Consider the following 26,144-nt stretch of genomic DNA (forward strand, 5'->3'; position numbering starts at 1 on the left):
GCCCCCAGCGGAAGTCCCGCCGCTTCCGGCGCCCGCGCCCGCCGCGGGGCACGTCGGGGCCGGTAGTGCCCGGGGCACCGCCATGTGCGCGGCGGCCGGCGGTGGGCGGTCGGCGGCCCGACGGCTTGGTAGGGCCAGGGGTGCGGCTGGAGGTACGGGGAGAAGGGGATGATCGGTGCTTCCCAGGGCTGGCGGGGTCGTGTGCGGCCCCGGCCCGGCCTTGGCACGGGGAGGGGGAGCGAGGGCCCAGCGCAGTCGGGGCACAGGGGCGTGCCGTCCTTGTCACGTCCCCCTCGGAGCCCGGGATGTGGCAGCACCCCGGCGGCCGTCCTGCCTGTGGCACCGGGCGAAGGCCTGAGCATGCGTCTTGTCCTTCGGCAGCCTGCTGTTTGCTTGGGACACGCGTCCCCGTGGTGTGACATGTGTACCCAGCTGCTGTCACCTGTTCCCCAGGGCCTTCCCAGCCATTCCTCACCCCACCGCTGGCTCCACTTGGGGTCGGTGAATGTCAGGGGTTGCTGCTCGGTCCGGACTATGGGGGAGACGAGTTCAGCCCCAGTCGGGGTCCCCCGGGTGGCTGCTGGCACAGGGGGCCGACGCTGGGCTGTGGTGGGAGACAGATGCTTCTGTCCCCTGCCCTCAGGCCTGACAGTCTCTCTCCCATCTCTTGCAGTGAGCCAGGTCCAGAGCACAGCCGGCATCCCGAGGCGCAGCAGGAGGAGGAAGAACGTCGCCATTGCCTATGAATCTGGGCAGGGGGATGGTGCCGAGCAGGGGACGTCTGAGCCCCAGAGACCACGCTGGGAGCCAAGGGACTGGCAGCAGCAGCTGGAGCGCATCCGGGAAATGAGGAGGAACAGAGACGCTCCTGTCGATGAGATGGGAGTGGAGAAGTGTTATGACAGCAGCGCACCTCCACAGGTAACAACGCCCTGCTGCCCTGCTCCATCAGGCAGGCACGTGAAAGTACAGCCGTGCTTCTGCAGCCCTCCGGCCTCCCTCATCCTCATGTTGCCCCTGGATACGCCCCACTTTGGATGTCTCCAGAACAAAAAATAAATGCAGGCCATATCAGGACTCTAGGCTGGGACTGGTCCCACAAGAGGTTACTGCAGAAGCGTGTGTATGAGAGAACTGTTCATCCTGCTAGAGGAGAGTCAGCGGCTGCCTCTCCGGTACCGGGCTCATTGGCTTCAGACAGCCCTTGTGAAATGGCAGTGGGTGTTTTCTGAGATGTTCTCTGCTCGTATTCAGCCCATGCTTGGCATTAGAGACCAACTAGCAAACACAGCTGTGAAAGGCCATTGTCTTCTGCTTAAAGTGCTGCCAGAAGAGTTAGCAGGCTGAACGAAGAGTAGGAGCTGAGGCAAATACAGGACGAATTTGGAGTTGGGCATGAAAACCCTGAGAGTGTATTGTGGCAGTGCTGTCTTCTGGGGCAGTCTGGCAGAGCATGAAGGCATGTCCCTGTTTTCTTAAAAATCTTGATAGGAGTCCAAAGAAAGGATCCAGCAAGATGGCTCTGTAATACAGAGGAAAAACAGTATGGAGAGAAGGCGAGGGGAGCCTAGAAAAAACTTCCCAGGCTGCTTTTATGCTCTTCAGAGCAGCACATAAGCATAGGCTGGCTTCCTCCCTTCTTGTGGTCCACTTTTACAGGGATACTGGTTGAAAGGAAGGGCCATGCTGGGATGGCACTGTGCTCCCCAAGCCTGGGAACACAATCAAAGGCCTCAAATGACACCTCCCTCCGAGGGGACCATTTGCATCAGTACAAAAAACAAAGCGGAGCGAGGCCGTGGCAGGGCACTGGGACCCGGGGCTGCAGGATTGTGCCATCCGTGCACGGCGCTGGTGTGGGAACATGGAGATAACCCACAGGCAGGCTCCGTGGAGCAGCGGGAGTCATGTGCTCCGCAGCGACCTGCCGGGCTCCGAGGGAGGGGTCTCGAAGACACAGTTGCACATCTTCAGCGCATGTAATGCTGTCCTTATTGCTGGCTTTGTGCCTTGGGCTTGGATCACTGGGGAAAACGGTTAGCTTTGACTTCAGATTTAGATGGCGTCACACACTGCACAGCCACGTGGGCTGACACCAAGTGCAGCTGTGGGGCCAGGGGGACCGCGGTGTACAATATGGAAATAACTTTTCTTCCCTAGGGAAGCAGGGTTGTTGCTTCCAAGAAAAAGTGGATGTTGTAACTCTCAGCACATGCCAGTGCTCCTCGCACAATTTCCATGCACTTGGAGATTACCCTACACCCATGCACCCAGAGATTCTTGGTGCACCTGCAGTTTTGTAAACTTTGTAAGAGAGCTGGAGGAAGGATTGTATCCCACGTTATCCTGGGTCAGCCCAGGTTAGTTGCATCATTTTCCTCATTCTGGTGGGGACAGAATTGCATCTGGGGAAAAATCAATTGAAAAATAGGATGTGAATGGTCTGGGCTAAATGCTGCATGACAGCATCAGAGGAGCTTATGGGTTTTGCGCTTCATCTCCCAATCTCTGTTATTCCAGTTCTTTGAATTTGGTTTTGTAAGGAGCTCACTGAAGCCAGACATCCAGTTCCTACTGAAGCCTAGTGGGAAAGGGATGGGATTTTCAGAAGCTGCTTTAGAGCAGAAGTTGTATGAAAAATCATTGGGTGTTTGTAATTCTAGGTTCTGTGGGGTCTCCTGAGAATCCCATCATCAGGAAAAGCTTTGTCTGGCCCTTTGTGGCTAAGCACTGGCATCTTTGAATGCGAGATCCCATCAGACAGTAGCTGTTCTCTGCCCTTTTACACATGCTGACTGCTTAGATTGAAGGTGTTTCTTTTCTCCCTTTACTGTGTGGTAGAATTAAGAGGTTATGGATTATTTCAGTTGCAGCCTTGCAGTCTCTTGTAGATGGATATGGCTAAACCAGGGTAGGTCCATATTATGCACTGGACTGAAGATGGGGCTGGATGGGAAAATTGAGCCCCAGAGGCAGCTGGATCCTCTCGGAGATCTTGGGGTGTCTCACTGTCTCCTTTTCCCCAGGTTATGCGCTACCAAGTTCTGCTGTCGCTGATGCTCTCCAGCCAGACCAAGGACCAGGTGACATCAGCCGCTATGTTGCGCCTGAGGCAGCATGGCCTCACAGTTGACAGTATTTTGCAGATGGATGATGCGACGCTTGGGCAGATCATTTACCCTGTAGGATTCTGGAGGGTGAGTGCAGGATTGCAGCAGCACCTGATGTGGGTGCAACCCCTCTCCACGGTCCTCTGCTCCCGTGTGGCTGTCTGAGACAGCTCAGAGGCCCAGGAGAGGAGCACAAGGCGGGTCCAGGCTTGTCCTTCGCAGGCTGTACTTGCGGCCAGTTGCTGAGCTGACAGCAGGTAATGAAGGCAGGAGGTGGGTGCGAACCCGCCCTGCTCCTGAGACGCACCCCCAGCTGGTATTCAGCCTGTGTGCCATGGCCCGTGGTGATATTTCCCCTGGAGTCAAGCTGAAGGCCGTATTTTACGCCAGTTTTAGCAATTTGTATTCACAGCAAGATTATTTGCTGCAGTGCCTGGAGTGTGCAGAGGAGGTTAGAGCTAATCAGGTCTCAGCATTTTGCTTTCAAGGAGAAATCAAAGATCTCTGTCTCCCCTCCACAGACTCCGGTACATGGCCTCACATGTAACATATGCTCAGCAATGGTTTGTTTTCTGAGCTGTTTGTCTCTTTTCCTGTATTGGAGGGCAACTTGGATTTTCTGCCTTTCCCCCTGGTTTTCCAGAACAAGGTGAAGTACATAAAGCAGACGACAGCCATCCTGAAGCAGAAATACGGGGGTGACATACCGAGAACTGTGGAGGAGCTGGTGCAGCTGCCAGGAGTTGGGCCCAAAATGGCCCACTTGGCCATGAACATTGCCTGGGACAGTGTGTCCGGGATAGGTAGGTCGGGCTGTGTTTTCTCCATTCTTCTAAATTCTGCCTGATCTGGCTGCCCCAGGAGCAGCATCACTTCAGTTTAGTCATCTGCAGAGTATTTGGGTGGGTGAAGGATGAGACCCTCAACCACTTGCAGAGTTTGAGTTGCTATAGGATTTAAACATGGATCCAGCTGCTGTTTTTCCCCAAATTTGATAGCACAAGTCCCCAAGGGCAGTCACTTCCTCCCCTCAGATGCTGCTAAGCAGTGCAAGTATTGCCCATCCAAAAAAAGGTGCTAGCAGAATAATGCTTTGAAATCTCTTTGGTGGCAAGTGAAAGAGACATGAGGGTGTCGTGGTTTAACCCGAGCCAGCACCACGAAGCCACTCGCTCACTTCTGCCATGGCGGGATGGGGGAGAGAATTGGAAGAGTAAAAGCGAGAAAGCTCGTGGGTTGAGATAAAGACAGTTTAACAGGCAAAGCAAAAGCCGCGCACACAAGCAAAGCAAACCAAGGAATTCATTCCCCACTTCCCGTGGGCAGGCAGGTGTTCAGCCATCCCCAGGAAAGCAGGGCTCCATCACACTTAACGGTGACTTGGGAAGACAAACGCCATCACTCTGAATGCCCCCCCTTCCTCCTTCTTCCTCCCGCTTTATATGCTGAGCATGATGTCATACGGTATGGAATATCCCTTTGGCCATTGGGGTCAGCTGTCCCGGCTGTGTCCCCTCCCAACTCCTTGTGCACCCCCAGCTACTCACTGGTGGGTTGGGGTGAGGAGCAGGAAAGGCCTTGGCAGTGTGTAGGCACTGCTCAGCAGGAACTAAAACATCCCTGTGTTATCAACACCATTTTCAGCACAAACCCAAAACGCAGCCCCGTACCAGCTACTATGAAGAAAATTAACTCTATCCCAACCAAAACCAGCACAGGGAGGAATTTTGTGATTTGGGGATAGTTGTAGGATAATCTGAGGTTATTTTTTTCCAGGGTTGCTTCTGCCTAAACAAATCTTGTAGGATTTTTGTTTGGCAAGCTGTAAGAGGACAGAAGCAGGGCTTAGTCAAAACTACCATTGGATATTGGTAATTCACGATGGGTCATAGAAAGAAATGGTCTCAGGCAACCTGTAGCTACAGAATTTCTGATCTCTTTTAGTTCCTGCAGCTGGGTAATAGGTAACAACTGGTACATTTGTTTATTTACCATGTTTATTGAACAGAGAGCGTAGGAGAGTGCGTAGCTGTACCCCGTGGAGCTGTGTGCTTTAGCAGTGATCATCTGGGAGAGGAAGTCTGTGGTGGAGATGGGCCCAGGCCAGACCTAGGGCAGGTTCGTTCCTGCACAGTGTTTGGGGAGCACGGAGGGGAGCATGGCTGGCAGCAGAGCTGCCCGCAGCAGCCTGCAGATGGGGCTGGACGATCAGCTGCAGGGTCCCGGCAGGCTGCCTGGCCTGGAGGCCCCTGGGGACAGATTAATATTCCAAGTGTATTTGCTGCTTAACAGAGGAGCCCTGGGAAATCTAGGAATGGTGCCACCTGACGAATGACTGCCGCTGTGGCGAGCACGCAGTCCAAGGTCGGCGCAGGCAGCAGCTGACTCCCGCAGCCCCACTGGTGACCATCAGCCGTACAAAATGTGGCTCTTGCACTAGATTCGACAGCGCTTGGGGTCTGTTCTCTCCCTGCTGTGGGGGAGGGAAGTCTAGAGGGAGCCAAACTAGCCAACTGTTTTGCAAATAATTGTGTGCTCAGTTTTTATTTAAGAGGCAAGACTTAGTCTTCCTGTTTACAGCAATTTCCTGGGTTTTGCCCAATTAGCCATAGAGACAGGTTTATCGCTGCTGATCTAACAATAATACACTTTGCGTTCAGAGCTTTTTAGCTCAAAGCACTTTATAAACATTCATTTAAGCCTCACAAACCCCCTTGTGTTGGTAGGTATTATGAAATGTGTTTTCCATCTGGGTAAACTAAGGGGCAGAGATTGCAACTTGCATAACATCAGCTGAGACGTGGAGGAAGAGAACCCAGGACAGGCTGCCTTGTGCCTGCTAGATCAGACACGCGAGCCTTCCAAGGAAGGCTGGGTCAGATTGTGTGAGCGTGTCGCTAGCTGTGCGGTGTGAGATATCCATCCCGTCTTGCTTTTGGTTCTGGGCCTAGGAAGAAAGCAGCGTGTCTGTTCTGCGAGTGAGCCTCCCCTCCTGTTTCACCTGCCTGTTCCTGCCGGCCGGCAGAAGCCCGTGCAGGGTGCTGTACCTGTTGTGCTGTGACAGGCAGCTTTTGGCTGTGCTCTCTCCGTTCAGGTGTGTCTGCCCCCACCTAAACTCTGGGCTCTCCCTTCCTAGCTGTGGACACCCATGTGCACAGGATCACAAACAGGCTGAAGTGGGTGAAGAAGGAGACCAGATACCCTGAGGAAACTCGGGTAGCGCTGGAGGACTGGCTGCCCAGGTAAGGCCTGAGACCGCAGCCTCCTTCCTCCACACCAAGCCCCTTGAGATAGCTGCAGGAGCCATGTCTGCACAGTTCTGCTTACAGTATTTTCAGAGACTGCACTTTTGGTCCCTCCTCTTTATGAGGGACTAGTCTGCAGGTGTTTCACCTTTCCCAGAGAGCTGCAGCAGCATCTCAGCTACTTGGTTGTTTCCTGGCTATCAGATATACCAGTCGCCACTAGTGCAGCCAGGTACCTGAAGGTCTTGATGCCCAATTCTTGCCTTGACAAGTTTACTGTGACCCAAGCCAGGTACTTCTCTACACAGGACCTTGCCAAGCCTAATGGCCACAGCAGTACCAGACCATGGTTGGATTCTGGCCTTCATTGATGCTTAATCTTCAGTATCAAATGCCAGCTGACAGGTACTCTGTTGCATCTCCACATCTGGCACATGCTGTAGCACAAGAGAACAACCACAGGCTCTTGGTGTGTCTGTGCTGCTCCCCCCCCATACCTCCCAGATCAGAGGGATCAGGAAAGGTTAGGAGGGCTGTTAGCAGGAGGCTGGGACCTGCCTCTAGGCGCCTCGGGAAGCCAAAAGGAACAGGCAGTAGGCAAAAGGGATCCATTTAAAAGCATGGTCTGTTCTTTAACCCCTCTGAATGGCTGTATCGGGAAGCTCATGTTTTTCCCTCTCACTGCAGGGATCTCTGGAGTGAGATAAATTGGCTCTTCGTGGGCTTCGGCCAGCAGACCTGCCTGCCTGTGAATCCTCGCTGCAACGAGTGCCTCAATCAAGACATTTGCCCAGCTGCTAAGAGACACTGAGGGATCATCCGGTCTTCATAGAGCAACAAAGCTGCTTCAGCTCAGCAGCAACCTGGAGCTGAGCCCTAGTAAAGCTGTGCTTTGCACAGGGCTGGCTGTGTGACTGCAGGGAAACAGAATACTGCTGCAGCCAGCTCAGCATCTCTGGGGAGGGAGCAGCCACTGGCAATAGCTGAGCTCTTAAGAGGAAAAAGGGTCTTTCAAAGTGCAGCAGTCCTGCTGCGTCAGTGCTAAAGGCTCCAGCCCGTGTGAATGCCTGAGCATGCCCTGGCAGAGCAGCAGGCTGTCTGTCCCGTGTCGCTGGAGAGAAATGCTTTGTCCTACTGGACTTGCTGCTGCTTGTAAATATGCATTTAATAAAGGTGGTGGGGGTTTTTTTCCACCCATGAAGTTTGCTGGCATCTGCGCAACACAGGGCAGGAAGAGGAGAGCACAGGGGACCTTACCAAAGAGTGAGACCATAGCAACCAGCTGAGAGCAGGCAGCACGCAACCTGCCAAGCCTCCTGCCTAGCCCAGGCAGCGAGGGGCACTGCGATGAATAAGGTACAACTGAAGACTTTGTGAGCCAGGACAAGCGGCCTTTGGGTCCTGGTAGCAGAAGAGCTGGGGGGGGGGCGGGAAATGCAGAGCAGGGGGAGGCAGGAGACAAGCCAGTGTCACTCTGGGTTTTGTGTGTGCCAGCAAGGGTTACAGCGGCCACGGGAGCCAGGCTACCGTGTGCCTCAGAAGCTGACAGAAGGGACACCACCACCATCTGTGTTTTGTTCTTCAAAGAAAGGGCAGTGCTGACTTCATTGTAGAGCTTCAAAGGAATAATTTCAGCTACTCTTTAAACAGGCAAGGGAGGAAGCAAAGTTTATAATGTGCTAAAGAAGGCTGTAATTCCGCTCTGAAGGTCCCTACCAAACAGATGAGGAACTAGCAAATAAGTACTCAGTACACAGGGAAAATGAAGTTTATTACTGACATTACAGTGTACATTATGTTTTTACAATGCAGCTGACAGCCTTACACTTTATTGATTTTTTTTTCCCAAGTTAAATGTACAGGAACTGAATAATTACTACTGAGCTACAAGATGTCAGAAATACGATAAGTGCTTTTTTAACCAGGAGCAGTTTCCATGGACTAAGCAGAGATTAAGATTTTTTTAAATCTTATCAGTACAGATTTGCACACCTGATTTCTTTTGATCTGCATCCAAAACTACATGTTCTCTTTCTTCCCCCCTTAACTACAGTGGTCCAGTCTTGTATGAGAAATGTGGTATTTACAACAGGTCTTTGCTCTCTGACATGCATCGGAGTGCAACATTTAGGTCAGTGTAATGGGGAACGCTCTGCCCTGTGCAGATGGGGGCACTGCCTGGGGTTTGGCTATGCAGACACGGGAAGCGATGTGCATACCATGAAAAAGAAGGGCTCCTTCAAAAGATTACTGATTTATAGAAGCAAATATTTTGGGGACCAAAAAAAAAAAAACAACAGGTAATTGTCTTCAAAGTGGGGTAAGGAAGAGGTGTCTTGTTAATGGCAGAATCCTGGAGGGGAGGCAAACCTCTCCCCATCCTGAGCCATCATCCCACTGCCAGTCTTGTCACCGATAGCCAAACACCTGCACCGGTTCCTCTCCAAAGTCATTATTTTCAACCTGTTCAGCCCATCAACATTCCTAAAAGATAACTTTCATAAAAGAGAAATCATCTCCATCACCCCTGAGGCTTTCCATGCTCTCCTGCCAGCCAGCTAACAGCCATGAGCATCAGCTGCTCCCCACAGTGAAGCCAAAGTGGGGGACCACTGCTGCGGTTCCCCCCACCCCGCACCCACCTGCCGCTGGCTGAGCCCCAACAGGCTGCCAAGGAGAGCAGTAAATGTTATAAGGCACCTTTTTTAGCTCCATACTTAGGAAATACACAGCCATTATGATATCCATTGCACACTGAGTAACCCAAAGGCCACGGGCTTGTAACACAGCAGTGCTGGAGTAACACAGCAAAAATCACAGCCATGTGTTTTAAAATGGTCATCGATGTCCAAGTGATTGCTGCCATTTGCTTTTAGCTGGGGAAAGTGGTTTTGTACTTGACTGTCCTGCTGTGCCCAGTCCCTTCCCACTGCTGCCTTGGTATTTGAGCTGAAATAGCGGGCAGCCACCATGGCACGGGAGGGAGGGGAGGAAGGGGCTGCCCCACCGCAGCCGGGACCCTGTCCTGGTAAAACACCTCTGTCTGCAATCTGAGAGTGGTGTAGTTCAGCTTAGTCATCTTCCCTCCTTTACAGCCAAAGGCAAGTAATAAAGAGCTTAAATAGGCTTAATTTGTAGTGCTTTAAAGATACATTTTTGAGGCTCTTAATACCAAAAGCAGGGTGTTTTCAAAGGAGGCCACAGAAAGCCCAAGCAACTGCCCTCTCCATCACACCGCTGCCTGCTTTGCAGCCAGCCCCACAGAGACCCCACAGCTTCGGAGGACGCCCTCCCGATGGCGAGACAGACCCTCAGTTACGCTCATGGGTGGAGGCATCAAATCCCAGCCCAGAAGTAATAAACCAGGTGGGATCCAGGTCCTGCTCCAGGACCCAGCACCCAGGCACAGCCCCTGCTGAGCCCCCACTTCCCAAGCGCCAAGCCCACAGCTAGAGCCAGATCCCCACGTTCCTCCCTGGAAACCGATGCTGGGTTCTGCTCGCTTTCAAGTCTGTCCAAAGAGGTTTTGTAGCATCTCGTGGCTCTGGTCTTCTCACAAGGCTGCCGGAGCTGGGCGAGCAGGACTGGCCCCGCTCTCTGCGCCTTCCCCTGCCGCTCAGTGCTGCATCGATGGCTGCAAGTGGTGAGGCCTGTGGCATTTGGGCTGTTGGGTTTGGGTTTTGTTTTTAAATCCTGCCCTCTCCCCCTCTGCAGAGCTGTCAGGGATGAAAAAGGGGCTTTTATTGCTGGGGCAGAAGTTGCTGGTGGGGAGGGAGGTTCCTAAATTAACTGGAAACATATGGGACTTCATTAAAAAAAACAAAAACAACAAAAACTTTTTTGTTTCAATAGCAAAGCCAACAGGAGCAATTTACAGTCACTGTCCATTTTCCCATCGTGTGAGTAGTTAACGCTGCAGACGGGGAGCTGGGCAGGGGGTGCCAGGTACACCCCATCCTGCAGGACCCCACTACGGTGGGGGCACGAGGCCGTAAGACATTCACACAGGGGCACAGAGCATCCCATGGGGCTCAGTCTGGGACACCCGCAAAACCAAAGCAAATACTCCAAACAACAACAAAAAAAAAAGTAACAGAAGCCTAAATGATGCAAGTAAGAAACAAGAGTTAAACTCTTCCAGTCCTTTCTCATAGGATTGGGGGATGGCAGGCAGCCAGAGCCAGGCTGAAGAGCAAGCAAGAAAAGGAGCTTTGGTCACATTTGTCTTATGAGAATTGCTGGTGAGTAACAATAATAATAAAAAATAAAAAATAAAAGACTTTAAAATACGCCTTGTAAAAGCAACCAGTGAAGAGCAGAGCACAAAGCATCTCACATGGACACTGAAGGACAGGGCGTAGGCACCTCAGAAACGTCCGAGCTGGGGCAGGGGCGGGAGAGCAGCGGACGGCAGCCACCAGCAAGGCTCAGAAATTGCTGAAAATCTCTCGCTTCTTGTTCCAGTCCATCTGCGGAGCTCTTTTCTTCACCCGCTTGGCCCGCACCTTCTCCTTGGCCTCGGCAGCCGTTGGGCTCAGGGTCAGCCCGCTCTCCTCAAATGGGTCTTTCTTCTCTGCGTCTCCATCCTGCATGGAGAAGGAAGAAAAGATGTCAACCCATGGCAGCATCCCCCCACCGCTGCGAGCACGGCCATGGTGTCCGGCAGCGTTTCACCTCGCACAGCCCCGGGAGAGGCGTTTCCTCCAGCGTGCATGGCAAGCAAACAGGTAGGGGTGGGTTTTTTTTGAGCAGAAGGTCAAAGTCCCTCCCCTGTACCATGTCTGTGGTTTCACTGGTGGCGACAGCATCCGTATGGCCACAGAGTTAATTACTACATTGCGTTTTGTGGGGTTTTTTCCCCCTCCCTGCCTGAAGAATGCGTGGCTGCCGCTGCTGGAAGTGGAAAAGCAGAAACACAGAAGCTGCTGCCAGAGGGAAAACAAGCTGCTCCACTTGCTGGGAAAATGAAAAGTCAGTCCCTGGTATAGGCAGAAAGCAGGGATGAGGGAGCAAGCTGGGTGAACCTCATAGCTCGCAGGGAGGGGTTGCAGCAAGCCCCCCCCCGTGTTTGCCTGCCCGGGCACCCGTTTGCTCCCAGAGCACCCACGGCTAACCGTGGGGTGGGGGGGGTGTGTGGGAGGACGCAGTGCCTGCCTGTGTACCCAGCTGGCCGTGCCCAGCAAAGCAGCCGTAAGACGCCAGTCAAGGCGGTATTTGCTTCGGGAACTGTATTGAAAACAGCACCTTTGTCTGCTTAATGAAAGTACTTTTATAATAAAATTCACCGCCCTTGCCAAAGTGACTGCTGCTGCAGCAACGTGCCCTCAGACCAGAAACCCCAGGTGCCCCTCCACCACCCCTGACCCTCTTAGTCCCACAGGAGGTGAAGGGCAGCCACCACATCCTCAGGGTACAATTAACAAAATGCTTTTACTCCATTGCATCCCTGCCGGGGACAGACCCAGCACTGGCTCTCTGAGCTCCTCAAACCCCACAGGTCTGGGAAGCATCATCCCTGCCGGGACTTGCCTCATCAGAGCTGGTTTCAGTGGGCAGCACGCTCCGTAACGGGTGCAATGTAAAGCTTCTGCTTCATCGATCATATCTGTACCAAGTACTTTGATCACATCCTTACTGAGGCTTTGCCAGCGCCCGGTCTCGGTGCCAGGCAGGGTGGAGATGCCCGAGGAGCCCGGCTGCAGCCCGGAGCTGCACAGCTGCACTCTGGAAACACTGCACTCGTGTCAATAGTGGGCAAACACACAGAGTCAAGACCTTCAGTTTTAAAGAAACATTTTAAAGCCTGCCTACTCACATTGCTGCCCTACCACGCATGCGAAACTCCAAAATAATGATTTCACAACCCCTGCTGATAACCATGGGCAGGTCTTCCACCAGCGCTGCAAGATAATGGCTCCAGCTTTGCTCTGGCTTACAAATGCCAAGTGAACCGGGTGGTGGCTTGAACGAGCGCACCAGGCTACGAGCTGGGAGGGGGGCAGAGCCGCAGGCAAACCCCTCGCCACCCCCCCAAGGACTCTGGTTTCTAGAGCGGAGGTGGGACAGCAATCTCCAAAACAGCCCAAAGGTGACTCCATGGGATGAACCGCTGCGCTCGGGCACTGGGACACAGCCTGGTTTTCCAAAGGCAGCAGCCATTGGATCAGGATATGTATTATTTAATGCTCAGAGAGAAACGGAGATGCCAGACTGCAAACGTCTGGCCACGGCTCTCAGACACAGCTGGTGTTCGAGATGCTTTAGAGGGTCCGGGTGCTCAGAGGAGGCTGTGAGAGCACTTGCTGCCGTCAGATTCCCACTCCCAGCCGTCTTGGGGCAGGGGACGGCACAAGCACTGAGAACCAGCAGAGACCCCACAGAGCACCTGCATGGAGGCAATTCCTCTATTTTTAGCAGAGCCTCATGCTAAAGATAAATTTGAGAAAATTTGAGAAATCTCCTACTTATCATTTTAAGAAAAAAAACCTGCTAAATTAATAACACCAAAAGAACACAAATTTATGTCTTGTGTTTACTTTTGGTTGCTCGTTCACCATGCACGGTGAGGTCTGCCTCTTCCCTGGCCCTTCGCTGCAGCATTCAGCCAGCCAAAGAGCCACAGCCCTGGGGGTCACCAAATCCACACTCCTCCTATCTTGAGCAGCTCCTTTAAACACTGATAAATGCACTTGTGCTCCAAGCTAAAAGCAAGTTGGCTTTTTTAAATTTTAGCCTGCCTTGTTTCTCTTAGCAGCACTTGAACCTCAACGCTCCGCTTCTCCTGCCCTCCTGGCTTCGCAGCCTCACCTCCTGCCCTGTAGCTCATCAGTATAATTACACTTAAGATCCAAAACTCTTGTAGACATCCTTTCATCTTACATCTCCTTTCAAACTATTCGAGCACGAGTCACAGCCCAACAAAGCGCCAGTTAACTTGCTGCCCTTGATGTTCTCCTCTGCTCGGTTTGGGGCAGTGCCACCTCCTCCCCGAGGTCACGATGCCCGAAGGGACGAGCACACGTGAGTCCTCCCAGAGCCAGGAAGGAGCACGCACCCGCACCCTTGCAAAACTCGACTGTTAATACAGACATCTGCTGCTGCTGGCTGAGGCCACGCAGCCCCCACAAACTTTTCTGTCCCCTGGACAAAGAGGGGAAAGAACATCTCTGACAGCAGCTCGTGCTGCTACAGCACATGCCACCCCGAGGGTCCCGAGCCCTTGACCTAAAGGGGTTATTGATCCATCCCAGTGGCCACCTCCACACCGGAACCAGCAGCTGCTGACACCTCACGGCTCTGTTTCATGCACACCTACAGTACAAGGGATGAAAGAAAACTGGAATTTGCTTGCTGGATGGATACAAGTGTACCCAAGTCTGCAAGACAAAACTGAAAGTGCATTGAAAGCATTGTTACACAGTTCCATAAGGCAAGTATGTACCTACAACAGTATGTAAAAGGGCAGGGGAATGTTTGGGGGTTTTACCTCCGATTCCTTCCCAGGACTTTGAAGGTCACTGTGAGATGAAGATGTGGATCCTCCATTCAGCTAGTGGAAATTAAAACGTTAGTCCAATTTGCACAAAGATAGAATTAGAAAATAAATAAGTAAAAAGCTAGGCAGAAAAATGCTCCATCCTGGTGGGGACAGACATCCCAGCTGCCCGGCCAGGTGGAGAGCAACACCTGGCTTGTCCAGGGACAGGGGAGGGTCCTGCCGAAGGGACCATGCACACACACACACACACACACGAGCTCCCTGGGATTTGCTGCTCTCCACATCCCCCACACCAGGCTGAGCGCAGCTCCTGTCCCACCAGCGCCGGGCAGCCGCTCACCTGCTCCCCCGTCACTGGGAACTGCGGCTAAACGGGGCTGAAGCCAGCCTTGTTCAACCCCTAAATTAATGCTGCGGCAGGAAGCAATTGAAGTCAGCCAGCAGCAGTTAAGCTGAGCTAAACGGGCCTTGGGGACACTATGAGCATCCCTCTCTGCTCTGCAGGCTGGCAAGTCATCCCGACAGGCTCACGAGTCACAGGTGGGAGCCAAGGAAAGCCGGCATGCCAGGAGCCTGGCCTCTCACCCCCGATCCCTCTCGATCACTCCAACACGTTTCCCTAAATGGAGCTAACCTGGGACGCTGCCCAGCCACCCCGGCCATCGGGGCATCCCGGAGCAGGCAGGCACTCACCTGCGTCTGTGCGGATCCGTTTGTCATGGGCTGAGGTACCACACCTAGAGATCACATAAAGAAAATACACGGTCAGTGCACTCACAGCTGGGATGGCCGGCCTCAGGTCCCCGGCAGGCACCCCTCAACATCGCCCACCCGGCCGTCCCAAGCCCGCCTTCTCCCTCACCCACCCCACCAGCTCTGACAGCATGTCTCATCTCTTGTCTTTGTCCTGTGCTGCTTCCAAGCCCAGGCAAAAATCCTGTCCACCCCCCTTGTGCCCTTCTGGAACCAAATTCTTTCCAATTTCCCTGACTCCACTTGATTTCACCCTGTTTTCATCAGAAGAAACCAGTTTCCAGGAAGGGGACCAAGTAACTTTCTTCTATGAGCACTAAATTCAGCACACTCCCATTTTTTTCACTGTTAGGTAATTTTCTTCAGAAGCTGTTTAATCAGAAATCTTAACACACAACCCAACATTCTTCACCAAAATCAGCACATTGTCGGTGTCACAACAGCGTGTGGCAAACAACCCACTCCCCAGGTACCCTGGCTTACGTTTGCTCACTTCCAACAATTTGCACTAATAATATTCCACATGATGACAAATTTTATGCAGATGAGCTGCTAGTCACCACGATCAAGTCATTGCTGAAAGCATTACCATGACTCATCTGTCCCAGCCTAACAGATGTGTTAATTGTGACAGGATTAACAACTGAATTATGTTAAGCATGAATGCTTCTTGGGGCAAAGCTCTCTGTGCATCTCTCCACCAGAAGACAACGATGTGGATACATGTCACTATAACCCAAAATCCAGGGAAACAAGAGCAGCGCACGGTGCCAAACGTGGCTTGCAACTGCAGAAACCCGGGGCAGCTAACTGCACAGCTCCAAAGCCATCGTCTCCTCGCACCACATATGGGCATGGCTGAGCTTTCCGAGGGACCGATCTGGGGGCTGCAGTGAGCGCTGCAGGGATTCCTAGTGCAAACCAGAGCAACTTTGTGTTTGATAAAAATAAACCCAAATCATGATTTTGAGTGTATGCTGCTGCAAAAGCCTCAGTTATAAATTTGGGATTCTTGAGCAGAATCAGGCAGACCCAATTCTCACTGATCTCTGATGAACACATCCAAGACGGCAGCAAGAACTGCAGAACCAAGGCAGGGGCTCAAGCAGCCACCCACTCCCCCCGGTGTGTCTGTGGCCCTGGCTATGTCCCCACCCCGGGGAACAAGGGCTCCTTTATCGCTCGTGCCAGCAGACAGCTCTGGCCCCAGCTCCTCCTTGAACCGATGCGGAGCATCTGACACCGCTTTTGCCCCGTGTGCTTCTCCGGCATTGTTTGAGCCATTTCTTTGGACAAATCTCCCCATTGAGTATCTGAGGGAGCTGGGGTGCAGATCAGATAAGGAACGGCTGTATTGGGAAACAGAGCTCCCCATTCAGCTGGGGGGGGGCAGGACGGGCTGGGGAGCGCCCCGCTCCCTCCCCATCCAGGAGCAGCAGCACAACAGGTTGAGGAGTGGACAGACAGCTTTCTCTGCCAGCTTTCAACAGCAAGGAAAACATTTCCTGCAACAGCCACCCCTGTGATCACCATGGCGTGAAACCCTTCCCCCTGTGCACACACGGCATTTGCTCCGGCATTTCTCAATGCACCCGCAGGTTCCCTCGCTGGAGCAAAGAGCAACAGGGGATTTATTGCACTCTCTCTCCTGAGACCCCAGCTCAGCACCCCAGGCAGACCACTCTGCTCCCCTGGTCCCTATGGGTCCATCCACTCCGACACCAGACACCCTGTCTCCCAGGGTGTGGGTGCTGCAGCCGAAAATGGAGGAGCCCGAGGAACTGCTGTCTGAGAGGCTTCCCAGCCCCAACCAGATGGACCGGTCCCATCTGAGCACCCCTCCACGAGCTCATCGCTCGCCGAGTGCCCAGCTCACCCTGAATCCCACCATACTCTGCCTCAGCCACTATGGCAGCAAGTTCCTAAGTTAATTATTCACTGTGTAAAAATAACAAATTGGGTTTTGGCTAGATTATAAAGTATTCTCACTATTTATAAATAGCTGGGTGGTACTCAGGAAACTACCGAGGGATGAGACAGAAGGGAAACATGACTCTCCCTCACTTCTGAAATCCCACCCACGACATGAGTCACGGGAATGGCGCAGGGTCACCCAGGGAAAGCGAGGTCTCACCTTTGGTGTGCTCCTCTGTGGGGGTCACCCCCAGCTTCTTGAAGTAATCATCTGTTTCGGGGTCCACCACCAGAAGCCTGGCTTCGTTCTCCCTGGACTTAATGTGAGACACCACCTCCGAGTGCCGCAGGCCTTCCACGTTTATGCCATTCACCTGCAAAGCGACGGCATCAGAACCCAAGTCTCTGTCCCCGCAGCAGAGATACTGGTCCCAGCTCACAGACCCCCAGAGCAGCCTCCTCACCCCCTAAGGGATGAGATTTTCCTTTTTAAATTCCTGTTTGGACGACAGGAAGGCTACAGACTTTGTCCTTCCCCTTCAAGCCAGCCACAGCCTCCTACTACCCCCCCCCCCCCCCCCCCCCCCCCCCCGCCCGCCTCTGCCAGAGCATCCTTCATGTTACTGCACGCCTCTGCCCGCATCCCAAACAGACCCAGTCGGGAACGACAGCCCCCAGGCTCTGCCATCACCTCGCTCACCCACCTCCTGCCAAAATGCTCTGGCTCCTCTCTTTAATGATTTCAAACCCAGCCTTCACCTTGGATGTGCCCCAGGTATCTCAGGCTGCCTATGGGGTGCAACCATGTGCACGGGCAGTGGGCTGGGTACCACCAGCGTGTCCTGCTCCGCAGCCCTGCCCAGGTGGCTGCAACATCACCACACCATCATTCATCCCTCCATGATGGAAAACGGTGGATTTCCCACATCCCCGGTGGGCGAGTCCTCATGCCTGCTGCACAGATTCATGTCTCCCTTCCCTGCGTGCGAGCCGGGACCTATTGGGGAACGTGATCCTCTGCTCCCGATTGTTCCCTGCAGCGAGGGGACAATTGTGATTTCGAGGCATTGTTCGCAGTGGGGAATGAATCACCCTTTGTCCCGCAGGGGAAGGTCTCTGCACCGCCCGGCCCCTTGCTGCTGGACCCGCTTTTGTGTGATAAACTCTTTTCAATGTTCCAGTCCTTCTCTGGCAAAGCTCAACCCACCCTTCGCCTCCTGTCCCGCCTTTGGCGTCCGAAGGCGCCTGCCCACAGCACAGTGGAGCGATGTCCTAATTCAGCTTGGGTGGAGAAGTGCTGGTGGTACAGAGAGCACCGGGAATGGAGTAACCTCTTCTTAAAAATAGCTAGTCTGTTACTACAGCTTTCCGAAACAAATCAAAGAGTTCAAAAAGCTGTCTAGCACAGAAAGGTCTTCACTAGAAGTGGACAGCAGGTTTTGCTTGTTTTTCTAAGCCACACATGACATTACAACTGCATGCTTTGGATGGACACGCCTGCTCTCCTGCAGGGCCACAGCTGTCCAGGATCACCAGCATCAACACATTTTTATTCCTCCTCTGCCTGCAGACAGACAACTGCCTCCTCCCATGCCAGACCCCGAAGAGAGGAGCACATTGATGCCAGAGCCAGGGACAGAGCCTGGGAGTGGGGTAACCCCATCCCAGCAGCCCCCCAGGGAGCTGAGCTACGCCAGCGTGGCACTGCCCCAGCAGCACCCAGGACACTGCAGCCCATCGCAGGGAAGTGGGACAGCAGATGAGGCTGGTCCTGGCCCAGCCGGGGACCCTTTCGCTGCAAAGTCACAGCTGGAGACACCCGACAGCCTCGGCACCACCCCGAGGAGGCAGATGTTTGCTCCCGCCGCAAAGGGACAAAACAGGTGAACCCTGCAGAGCCTGAGCTGGGCCAGCTCCAAACTTTGGGCTCCCCTTTGCATTTCGAATGCCTGAACACAAACCTGGGGCAGAAGCAAGTCTTGAGGGCCAAGACATGGCTGCAAGGGCTGGAATAGAAAGGGAACCCCCTCCCCGGGCTTTGCATCTCACTGGCAACCTCAGCTGCTTACTCGTAACCCCTCTCTGTCCCCAGCAGCATCCTCCTGCCACTCCAGGTCACCCTGATCCATGCCCAGCACTCACCCCTGGTTCAGCCTGGCCAGGCGACATGGGGCTGCTCTCCCCCACCCCAGCACCCCCAGTGCAGCAGGGCTGGGGGCATCAAATATTTATCCAAGCCCCAAAGACCGGGTATGGAGGCGATCAGGTTTCTGAGGTTGCCAGCTCACCCCTCACCGCTTTGTGTGTGCCAGGCGCTCTGCCAAGCGCCGATAAATAAATAACACAACACCTCGCTGTGACACCGCGCTGCCGGGAGCTGCTGCCACCAGTGCCCCACTCCCGGCCCCGGCCCCACGCTGCTCCCGACATTAAACTTTCAGGTGCTGGGAAGAGGCAGCAGCTCCCACCATCTGGGGAACAATTATTCACTGTGCTAGAAAGCAGGCAAGTGCTTTGGTCTTAGTATTTCCTCAACTCACCCAGCTCTGCAGGGTGCAAGCGTTTTCTTCTAGGAGTGCAAACCCCTTTTGCCCCATGAGCTGGTGGTGAGGGCCATGGCTTGGTCCCCACAGGAGGGTTTTGGGGTTCGCCCTCCTGGGGAAGGGACACACATCACCCCAAGCAGGGGACATCCACATGGTCCTGCAGCGCAGATGTGACAGGGGTGACGGCTGCTGTGCCTGGAGCACCGGCTTCCAGATCAACCCCTGCCTGCCCCTCTGTCCATGTGCTGCTCAAGCCCTGGCCAAAGTGCAGGCAGCTCCAGACAGGGGAACCTGTCCAGAGGAAAACGCAAGCAAGACAGGAAAAACGCAAGACAAACAAGCTGAAGGGAGGGTGATTCCCAGCTGCATCAAAACTTGTGATGTTCAGCGCTCAGTGACCAGAAAGCTGCTTCCAAGAGCAGTTTCTCCCCCTCTTTCACAATTTTGTGTCCTGAAATCTCTGCAAAGTTTTTTCCCCTCTTTTTCCAAATGCTTGCCTGGCAGTGCATCAGCTCAACTGGGCAGCACCGACCCATCCCTATGCCTGCGGCAGGAGGCCAGACCAGAGGGTGGCTGGGGAGGGGGTCACCCCCTCCCCTGCATCGGCGGTGGGACGTCCCACGTGTCCCCGCATCCCTTTTGCTGCAGCCGGCAGAGCCAGCTCCAGCACCGAGCGGCATCAGGCAATGCCACCACATGCGGGGCTCGCTGTGCTGCAGGGGGGAAGATGGGCACCCATCAGGCACCCGATCCACAGGATCCCGCTGCCACCCCTGAGGCACCCAGACGGGCACAGGGGCAGCGCTTTGCCTGCTCCGACCCTCCTCCGTGCCAGCCGGAGCCAGCAGCAGCATCTAGATTCCAGCGCTCACAAGTGCCTGCTTTTAACGAGCTGCTGAAGGACCACAAAGCCGCTGTCTAAGCACCCACATCGGACTTACGGCTCTATATTACAGAGGAATAAGGGGCCGATCTGATGGAAAAGCTCAAGGGATGGGGGCCGGTTTCAGCTTCAGGCTTCCCAAGGGTCCCATCATTTCTGCTGTCCCTCTCCCCACCTGTGAGATGGGGACAGGACCTGCCCCTGCCAGGCTGGGCAGGATTGAACATCCCTGTGCAGCACATGCTGAGGAAACCCGAAAGTCTCCCCAGGAAGGGAGGTGCTGAGCTCCTGTGCCATTACCTCCACCAGCCGGTCCTGGGGCCGCAGCCCCGCTCTGGAGGCCGGCGAGTCGGGGTCCACCGAGCGAATAAACTGCCCCGGCCGGGACTTCTCGCTGTGCAGGTTGAAGCCGTAGCCATTGGGGCCTTTCTTCAGGTGGCAGAGACGTGGGCACAGCTCCTTCTGTCCGTTTAAATCCTGAGTAACAGAGGAGGGGTTGCGGGGAGACAAAACATTTAAATTTATAGGTTTGGTTTTGCTCTAAAGCAAATGCAATCATAAATAAAGCTACCAAGGAAGCACCATATCTGCACCCCGTCCTCCCGTTCCCCTGCACAGGGACAGCTTAACAAATGAATTTCCTCTCATTGAGTCTATTTTAGAAAATCAATTGTCCAAAACCATTCCAGAACAAATTAAAACAAAACAAAAAATGCGTTTCCTTCACCAGAGGCAGCCCAGATAAAATCCTCCCATATGCCAAGACCCCCCCCCAGCAGCAGCCGAGCCCCATGGCTGCAGCCCCAGGCAGGGGGGGACCAAACCTGAGAGCCCAGGCAAAGCACATGGGCTCACCAAGACACTGGATTAACCTCAGTTATTTATTTAAGGCAGTGCCATGCCCTTGGTCCCGGTGACACTGGCATCGCTCACGGGTATGATCAACTCCCAGTGGAGGGGCTCTGGGTGCTGGGGTGATGAACCCCACGCCTGACGGCTCCCCACAGCATGGAAAGGCTGAGCTTTCTGCAGGATGAACAGTACGGGAACACGTGAGAAGTTTAGCGCTTTCCCCCATCCCATGGAAAATACTTTATGGCTCCTTGGGGCAGCCAGGGGAGCAAATACCAGCTTTTCCCCAGGTCTGCAGGGCCCATTATGCTCCCTCGGACGCTGCTCTCTCCGCAGCCCCTTCCCAGCCCCCGTGCTGCGCAGCACCAGCTCACGGCACAGCACCACATCCCCAGCAAGACCTGCCTTGGAGATACGGGTTTTCATTTTCATCTGTGGTTTAAAGGAAAACACCCCCTGTGGCTGAGTTTTAATCTTTCATTAAAAGAAATGCCACTCCCCTCCTGCTAACAGACCTTATTTTTTTTCAGATTGCATTTATGGTGAAATCTCTTACAGCCTTTCCTTTCAAATTAAAAACCCACGCAGCAATTTTCTCCACATTCCTGTCTTTGCCAAAAGGTACTGTAAAACACCAAACCTGCACCCCCTCCCCTCCCACCGCACGCCCAGAGATGTCCTCCATCCCCAGACAGTTCTGGGGCTCCTACACACCGTGCTGGCTTCGTGCAGGAACTGCCTGCGCCAGCAGCTCCTTGGACTCCCAGCACCTTGGGGTTATTTCTGCAAAACACCCTCAATGTTGCTTAAAAGCTGCTTTCTCTCCAGAAAGGGCCGTGGGAGCTGAGGGCACCCATGGCTGATGCCCAGCAGACCTGGCCTGGCCACCACCCACGTGGGGGACCCCAGGGACGATGCTAAGGGGCTCCAGCCGCACACGGACCCTGCACAGCAAGAGCCAAACAAGCCAAAGGACATTTCCCACTGCCATCGTGGAACCGGACTATCCACAGGGTCCTCGTGTGCCCCAATGACAACAGGGAATAACTCCATTTGCAGTTATACAAGGCGATATTTGGGCACTGTGAGTCATGGTGGGGCAAATACAGAGGGCAGCAAAGAGCTGAATCAATTCACCAGCACTTACTGATCTCCTGGCTCCCCATGGGGACAGTGGTGGCCCGCCAATGGCACCCCTGGGGTCAGTGCCTAATTCCCAGAGGAGGAGCACAGCGTGCAAGCAAGCCAATTACCAGGTGGCCAGGCACTGCCGGCGAGCTGCCAGGGTCGCCACAGCTAAGTCACTTCGGGGACTGATCCCATCTCCTTCATCCCCTCAAAGAAGTGATTTACCAGAGGACTCTCAGGTGGGGACATGCAGAGTGGTCACCCCCAGGGACTTGCCACCAGCTGACAGAGACAGCAGCCCACAGTGCCCTTCCACCCCCGGGGCATGGCTCCCCGCTCAGCGCCTACGGGCACTGCATTAATGCAAACGGCAAAACATAGTTAGTGTTACTCAATGCCATGTCCCTGTCCCCAGCTGGGGTCCCCACTTTGCAGAGCTCAGGGCCAGAGGATCCCCAGGCACAGGGCATCAACCATCACCTGCACCCAGCGCAGGCACCATCGGTCACACGAAACACCCAGCTGGGGTGACACTGCTGCCGCTGGCAGGGGACAGAAGCCACAGATGAAGAGAGATAAATCTAAATGATCCCAGCAAGAAATACCCACTTCATGCCACAGAGAGCACGCGTCCTCATGCTGCAAGCTGTGACCGTGGCCACTCTGCAAGCAGGGGCTCCAGACACCCCCCCAGCACCAACCTGTCACAGGCTTTAATGCAATGGGATGAGCCCTGGGGATGGGGTGAGACCTGGGGACAGGGCACGGGGAGACAGAACCCCACCACGACTGCTTCACTGGGGGGGAAAACTCCCCCCCGGCCCCATCCGGCACTTGCTCTGACCCCACGCGCACCCGCCAGCTCGATGGGATGTAAATAAATATCCCAGCACAGCTTTCCTCAAGCTGCTTATGAAATACTCAAGCCGGTGGGGTTCGTGGTGGGTTGGATGAGTTCAGGGGATGACTCTGGTGTGACTGGTGCCTCCATCCCTGCATGGCCCTTTCTTGGGAATATAAATGCAAAAAAACCAACATTTCCCTGCCCATCACTTAAGGCCGCATCTTCCCAGGGCGGCTGAACCCACCAAACCGCCTCCTCCATGCCCTCTGCGACGTGCTTCATCGCATTGAGCTCTTCCAAACACAGTCCCCATGGGGCTGACAGCCTGAACCCCTGTGGGACCCCAGCCCCTCCAACCCCAAAGCAGGGAGGCAAGATCAAAGCCTTCCCCAGGGCCAAGTGCCGGCACTCAGCAATCCCTGGCCAAAGCAAGAGCTTGAGCTGCTGCCGCTTGCACCCACCTGTGCCCTCTGACAGTGAGCAATGAGATCGGTCCCAGAGTCCTGGCACAAAAAGCAGGGGGAATTTTGGCCATAGCTGCAATGCCCGGGGGCACACAGATGGATTAGGACTCAGGACCAGCTTGACCAGCACGATCCCAACATTTGGGAAGAAACAAGGATGCGAGATGACCGGCCTTCACTAGGCACCAGGTCAGAGCTGCCCACGATGCTGCTGCTATGGCACAGGAGATACATCGGCCACCCCAAGTCCTCGGGGCCAGAGCACCAAATTCCTCAAAAAGCACTCACAAATGAGGGCTGCCATCGGCGGCACCCGTCATGGGCATCAGAGCTTGCTTGGACCAGCTGCAAACTGTAACTACACATTTACAGATATTAACTTGACAATGCAGTATTTTATTAAAAAAAAAAAGCGTGGAGGGAGCTGCAAGAAAAGCCTTACCAACTGCTGGGCAGGGGGGCATGTGGATGTTATCAGGACAAGTTTTGGAGAAAAGGAGACTCACAGGCATCTGCCTGGGGAGATGTTCTTGGCATCAGATACCCCAACAAACAGATCTGTTCTTAGAAGTGGAAAGTCATCAGTGCAACCTTCAAATCATCAGTGCGACATCGAGACCATCAGCGTAACAACCACTGATCGATAAAACCAGCTCCTGCCAAAACAGGGCAGGGCTCCCAAAGCGCTTCGGCTACCTGGTCAGCAAAAACCGGCGCAGCCTGACCGGGACCAGCCCCTCTGCCCGCCACCACCCCGCGCTTGCATCCTCTCCCTCCGCAGATTTAGCACGCCTGTATTTTTCCCATGGCCCCGGAGCAGTTAGTTCACCCTATCTGCAAACATTTCCAGCTTGCCTTGGAGTTCTTCAAAAACTGAAGAAAACAGGAAATGATTCAATCGGCCGAAGAGGGGTCAGATCTGCGCGACCTTAAAGGATGCACGGGACTCTGTGCAGCTAGGAAAAGGGGGCATGTCTCGCAAGCAGAAAGGAACGCATCTAGGATCACCTATTTGGGTTTGAAAAGGATTTTTTTTTTAAAACAGTTTTCCTCTCACCACATTTTTACAGCGTCAGAGCTCTGGCAGCAGTGTGAAAGCACCGAGAAAATCACCCGAAAATGCCACGTTGTAGCTGCCGTCCCAGCACGGGGATCCCTGGGGTTCGGCAGGCGGCTGCAGGGGGATGCGCCAGCAGGGCCAGTCCCTCTGCCTTCAGGGAATCCCCCCAGACCACCAGTGAAATCAAATTACTCAATAAATAAACGGCGCAGGGGAAAGCTTCGTCTGCAGGATCCCTTTGGCCATGAGGGCGGTAACCAGTTCTGCACCCTACGCGGGCTTGCTCTGCTTTCACCACAAAATCTTGAATTCAAGGTCCTTAACTTGAAATGAATTCAAGATCTTTGTTTTAAAAATAAATAAATAAAATCCCAATTCAGCATCTGTTCTGAGCAGAAATCCTTGGGCAAAACTGCTTATCCTCCCGCAGAGATGATCCAGGGCTTTCGCTGGACTCAAACCTCCCGACTAACGCAATCCTCGACCACTGGGAAAAAAACCCAGGTCTTAGACCACAGCTCTGCAAAGCCCCTCTCTGGGATTAAGCAAACCCTGACGCTCCCCTCGCTTCACCCAGAGCCGAGCACATGCTCAAACACTTTGCACTTACGTGCTCTGTTGACACGGAGCTGCTGCGTCTCTTGCCAGCTCTGCTATTTATTTTCTTTTTGACCAGTGCCAACATTTCCCTGGTTGTGTTCTGGAAAGATATTTCCTAAGCTCCCAGGGGAATTTTGCCTTTGTGAAACCAAAGTCCTGCCATGAAGCGTTCCCTCTAATAGTGGCAGGTTATCTGGGGTCCCCAGAAACCCACCAGCACTCACCCCTACAGAAACACCTAGGTATTGCTCTAGAGGAGGCTTCGCTGCCCTTTCACACACCAAGAACACAAAAACCAGTTTGGGTAAGTTAGTCACACATATACTAGAAAGCCACCAAAAATTAACTGTATTTTTTGTCTATTTGCACACAAAAGAAATAGCGCATACAAAAAAATTGCAAAAGAAAGCAATGATCAGTGGTCACTAATTTCATAAATTGGATTAAGAAGCAATGGCACGCCATGTGCCAACTCCAAGCATCGCTGTCTATACCCATCTGCAGGTACGTGTGTGCGCGTGCAGATAAACACTGCTTGGACGATAAGCTGCACTGCCACACCACCCCTGGAGCTGCCACTTGGGGCAAATCGCCATTTTAGAAGGAAAAAGGTTTCGGAAACACTGTTCAAGCTGGTCCATTTTAAAATGAACAAACAAGGCATTAAATAACAATGAAACGCTTTCAATAATTAAAAAAAAGCCCTCAACTAGTTGGGTGTTGCCAGCTCTTGCAATCTCATTGCAACTCTTGCGGCATCTGATTTTTTTTCCCCTCAGAGTTTCCAGTGCTGCTGCCAGGAGCCGGGGACCCCCCTTGGCTCATCGGGATGACACAGCACAGGCTTTGTACCACCCCCATGCAGCTCCCTGCAGAGACCAGGACCATTCCCATTTCACACACCTGGATGTTTCAGGCACACTCCACCACAGACACATCATAAATATCACCGACTCTGATTAACAAGGGGTTTCCATACAATTAATTAGTAGGCACCAGCCTCCATGCAAGCAGAATCCACCTGCAGAAGCAGCAAACCACCAGCACTTTGGTCTTTTCTTTTTCCTGAAACAAACTCACCTCCCAGATTTTGAGGGGCAGCAGAGTAGCCCCCCATCCTCTGCTGTCCAAGCAAAACCCACCTGCTCCTAGAAAAATCCCTCCTTGTCTCCAGTGCCCACACACCAGCCCCAGCTCAATGCCACCAGCATCAGAGACCCGCTGGCTGTCACCACTGACCCACGCCA

The 26,144-nt window shown here is 53.7% G+C and overlaps 2 protein-coding genes across 4 annotated transcripts in view; one reads left to right on the forward strand and one right to left on the reverse strand.

Moving 5' to 3' along the window:
* Positions 1–33: 33 nt before the first annotated feature.
* On the forward strand, positions 34–8,674 carry NTHL1 (nth like DNA glycosylase 1). 3 transcript variants are annotated; one of them, XM_075768216.1, is made up of 6 exons: positions 34–152; positions 674–921; positions 3,027–3,197; positions 3,754–3,913; positions 6,247–6,352; positions 7,043–7,315. In XM_075768216.1, exons 1-6 carry the CDS (start codon positions 83–85, stop codon positions 7,164–7,166), a joined length of 879 nt encoding a protein of 292 aa, XP_075624331.1. In that variant the 5' UTR covers positions 34–82; the 3' UTR covers positions 7,167–7,315. The 3 variants fall into 3 exon arrangements, with proteins under 3 accessions (XP_075624331.1, XP_075624333.1, XP_075624332.1); XM_075768217.1 differs by having other exon boundaries at positions 47–128; XM_075768218.1 differs by lacking the exon at positions 3,027–3,197 and having other exon boundaries at positions 7,043–8,674.
* The window catches only part of NHERF2 (NHERF family PDZ scaffold protein 2), a 40,166-nt gene continuing 22,122 nt past the window's right edge, over positions 8,101–26,144 (reverse strand). The window contains exons 3-7 of the mRNA XM_075768219.1: positions 20,250–20,426; positions 16,741–16,894; positions 14,547–14,590; positions 13,842–13,904; positions 8,101–10,941 (exon numbers count right to left, since the gene is read on the reverse strand). Of these exons, the coding sequence (XP_075624334.1) occupies positions 10,783–10,941; positions 13,842–13,904; positions 14,547–14,590; positions 16,741–16,894; positions 20,250–20,426 (597 nt within the window). The 3' untranslated portion in view covers positions 8,101–10,782. The remainder of the gene's footprint in view (positions 10,942–13,841; positions 13,905–14,546; positions 14,591–16,740; positions 16,895–20,249; positions 20,427–26,144) is intronic.

This window comes from Balearica regulorum, chromosome 15 (assembly GCF_011004875.1).
Source record: "Balearica regulorum gibbericeps isolate bBalReg1 chromosome 15, bBalReg1.pri, whole genome shotgun sequence".
NCBI classification, from domain to species: Eukaryota; Metazoa; Chordata; class Aves; order Gruiformes; family Gruidae; genus Balearica; species Balearica regulorum.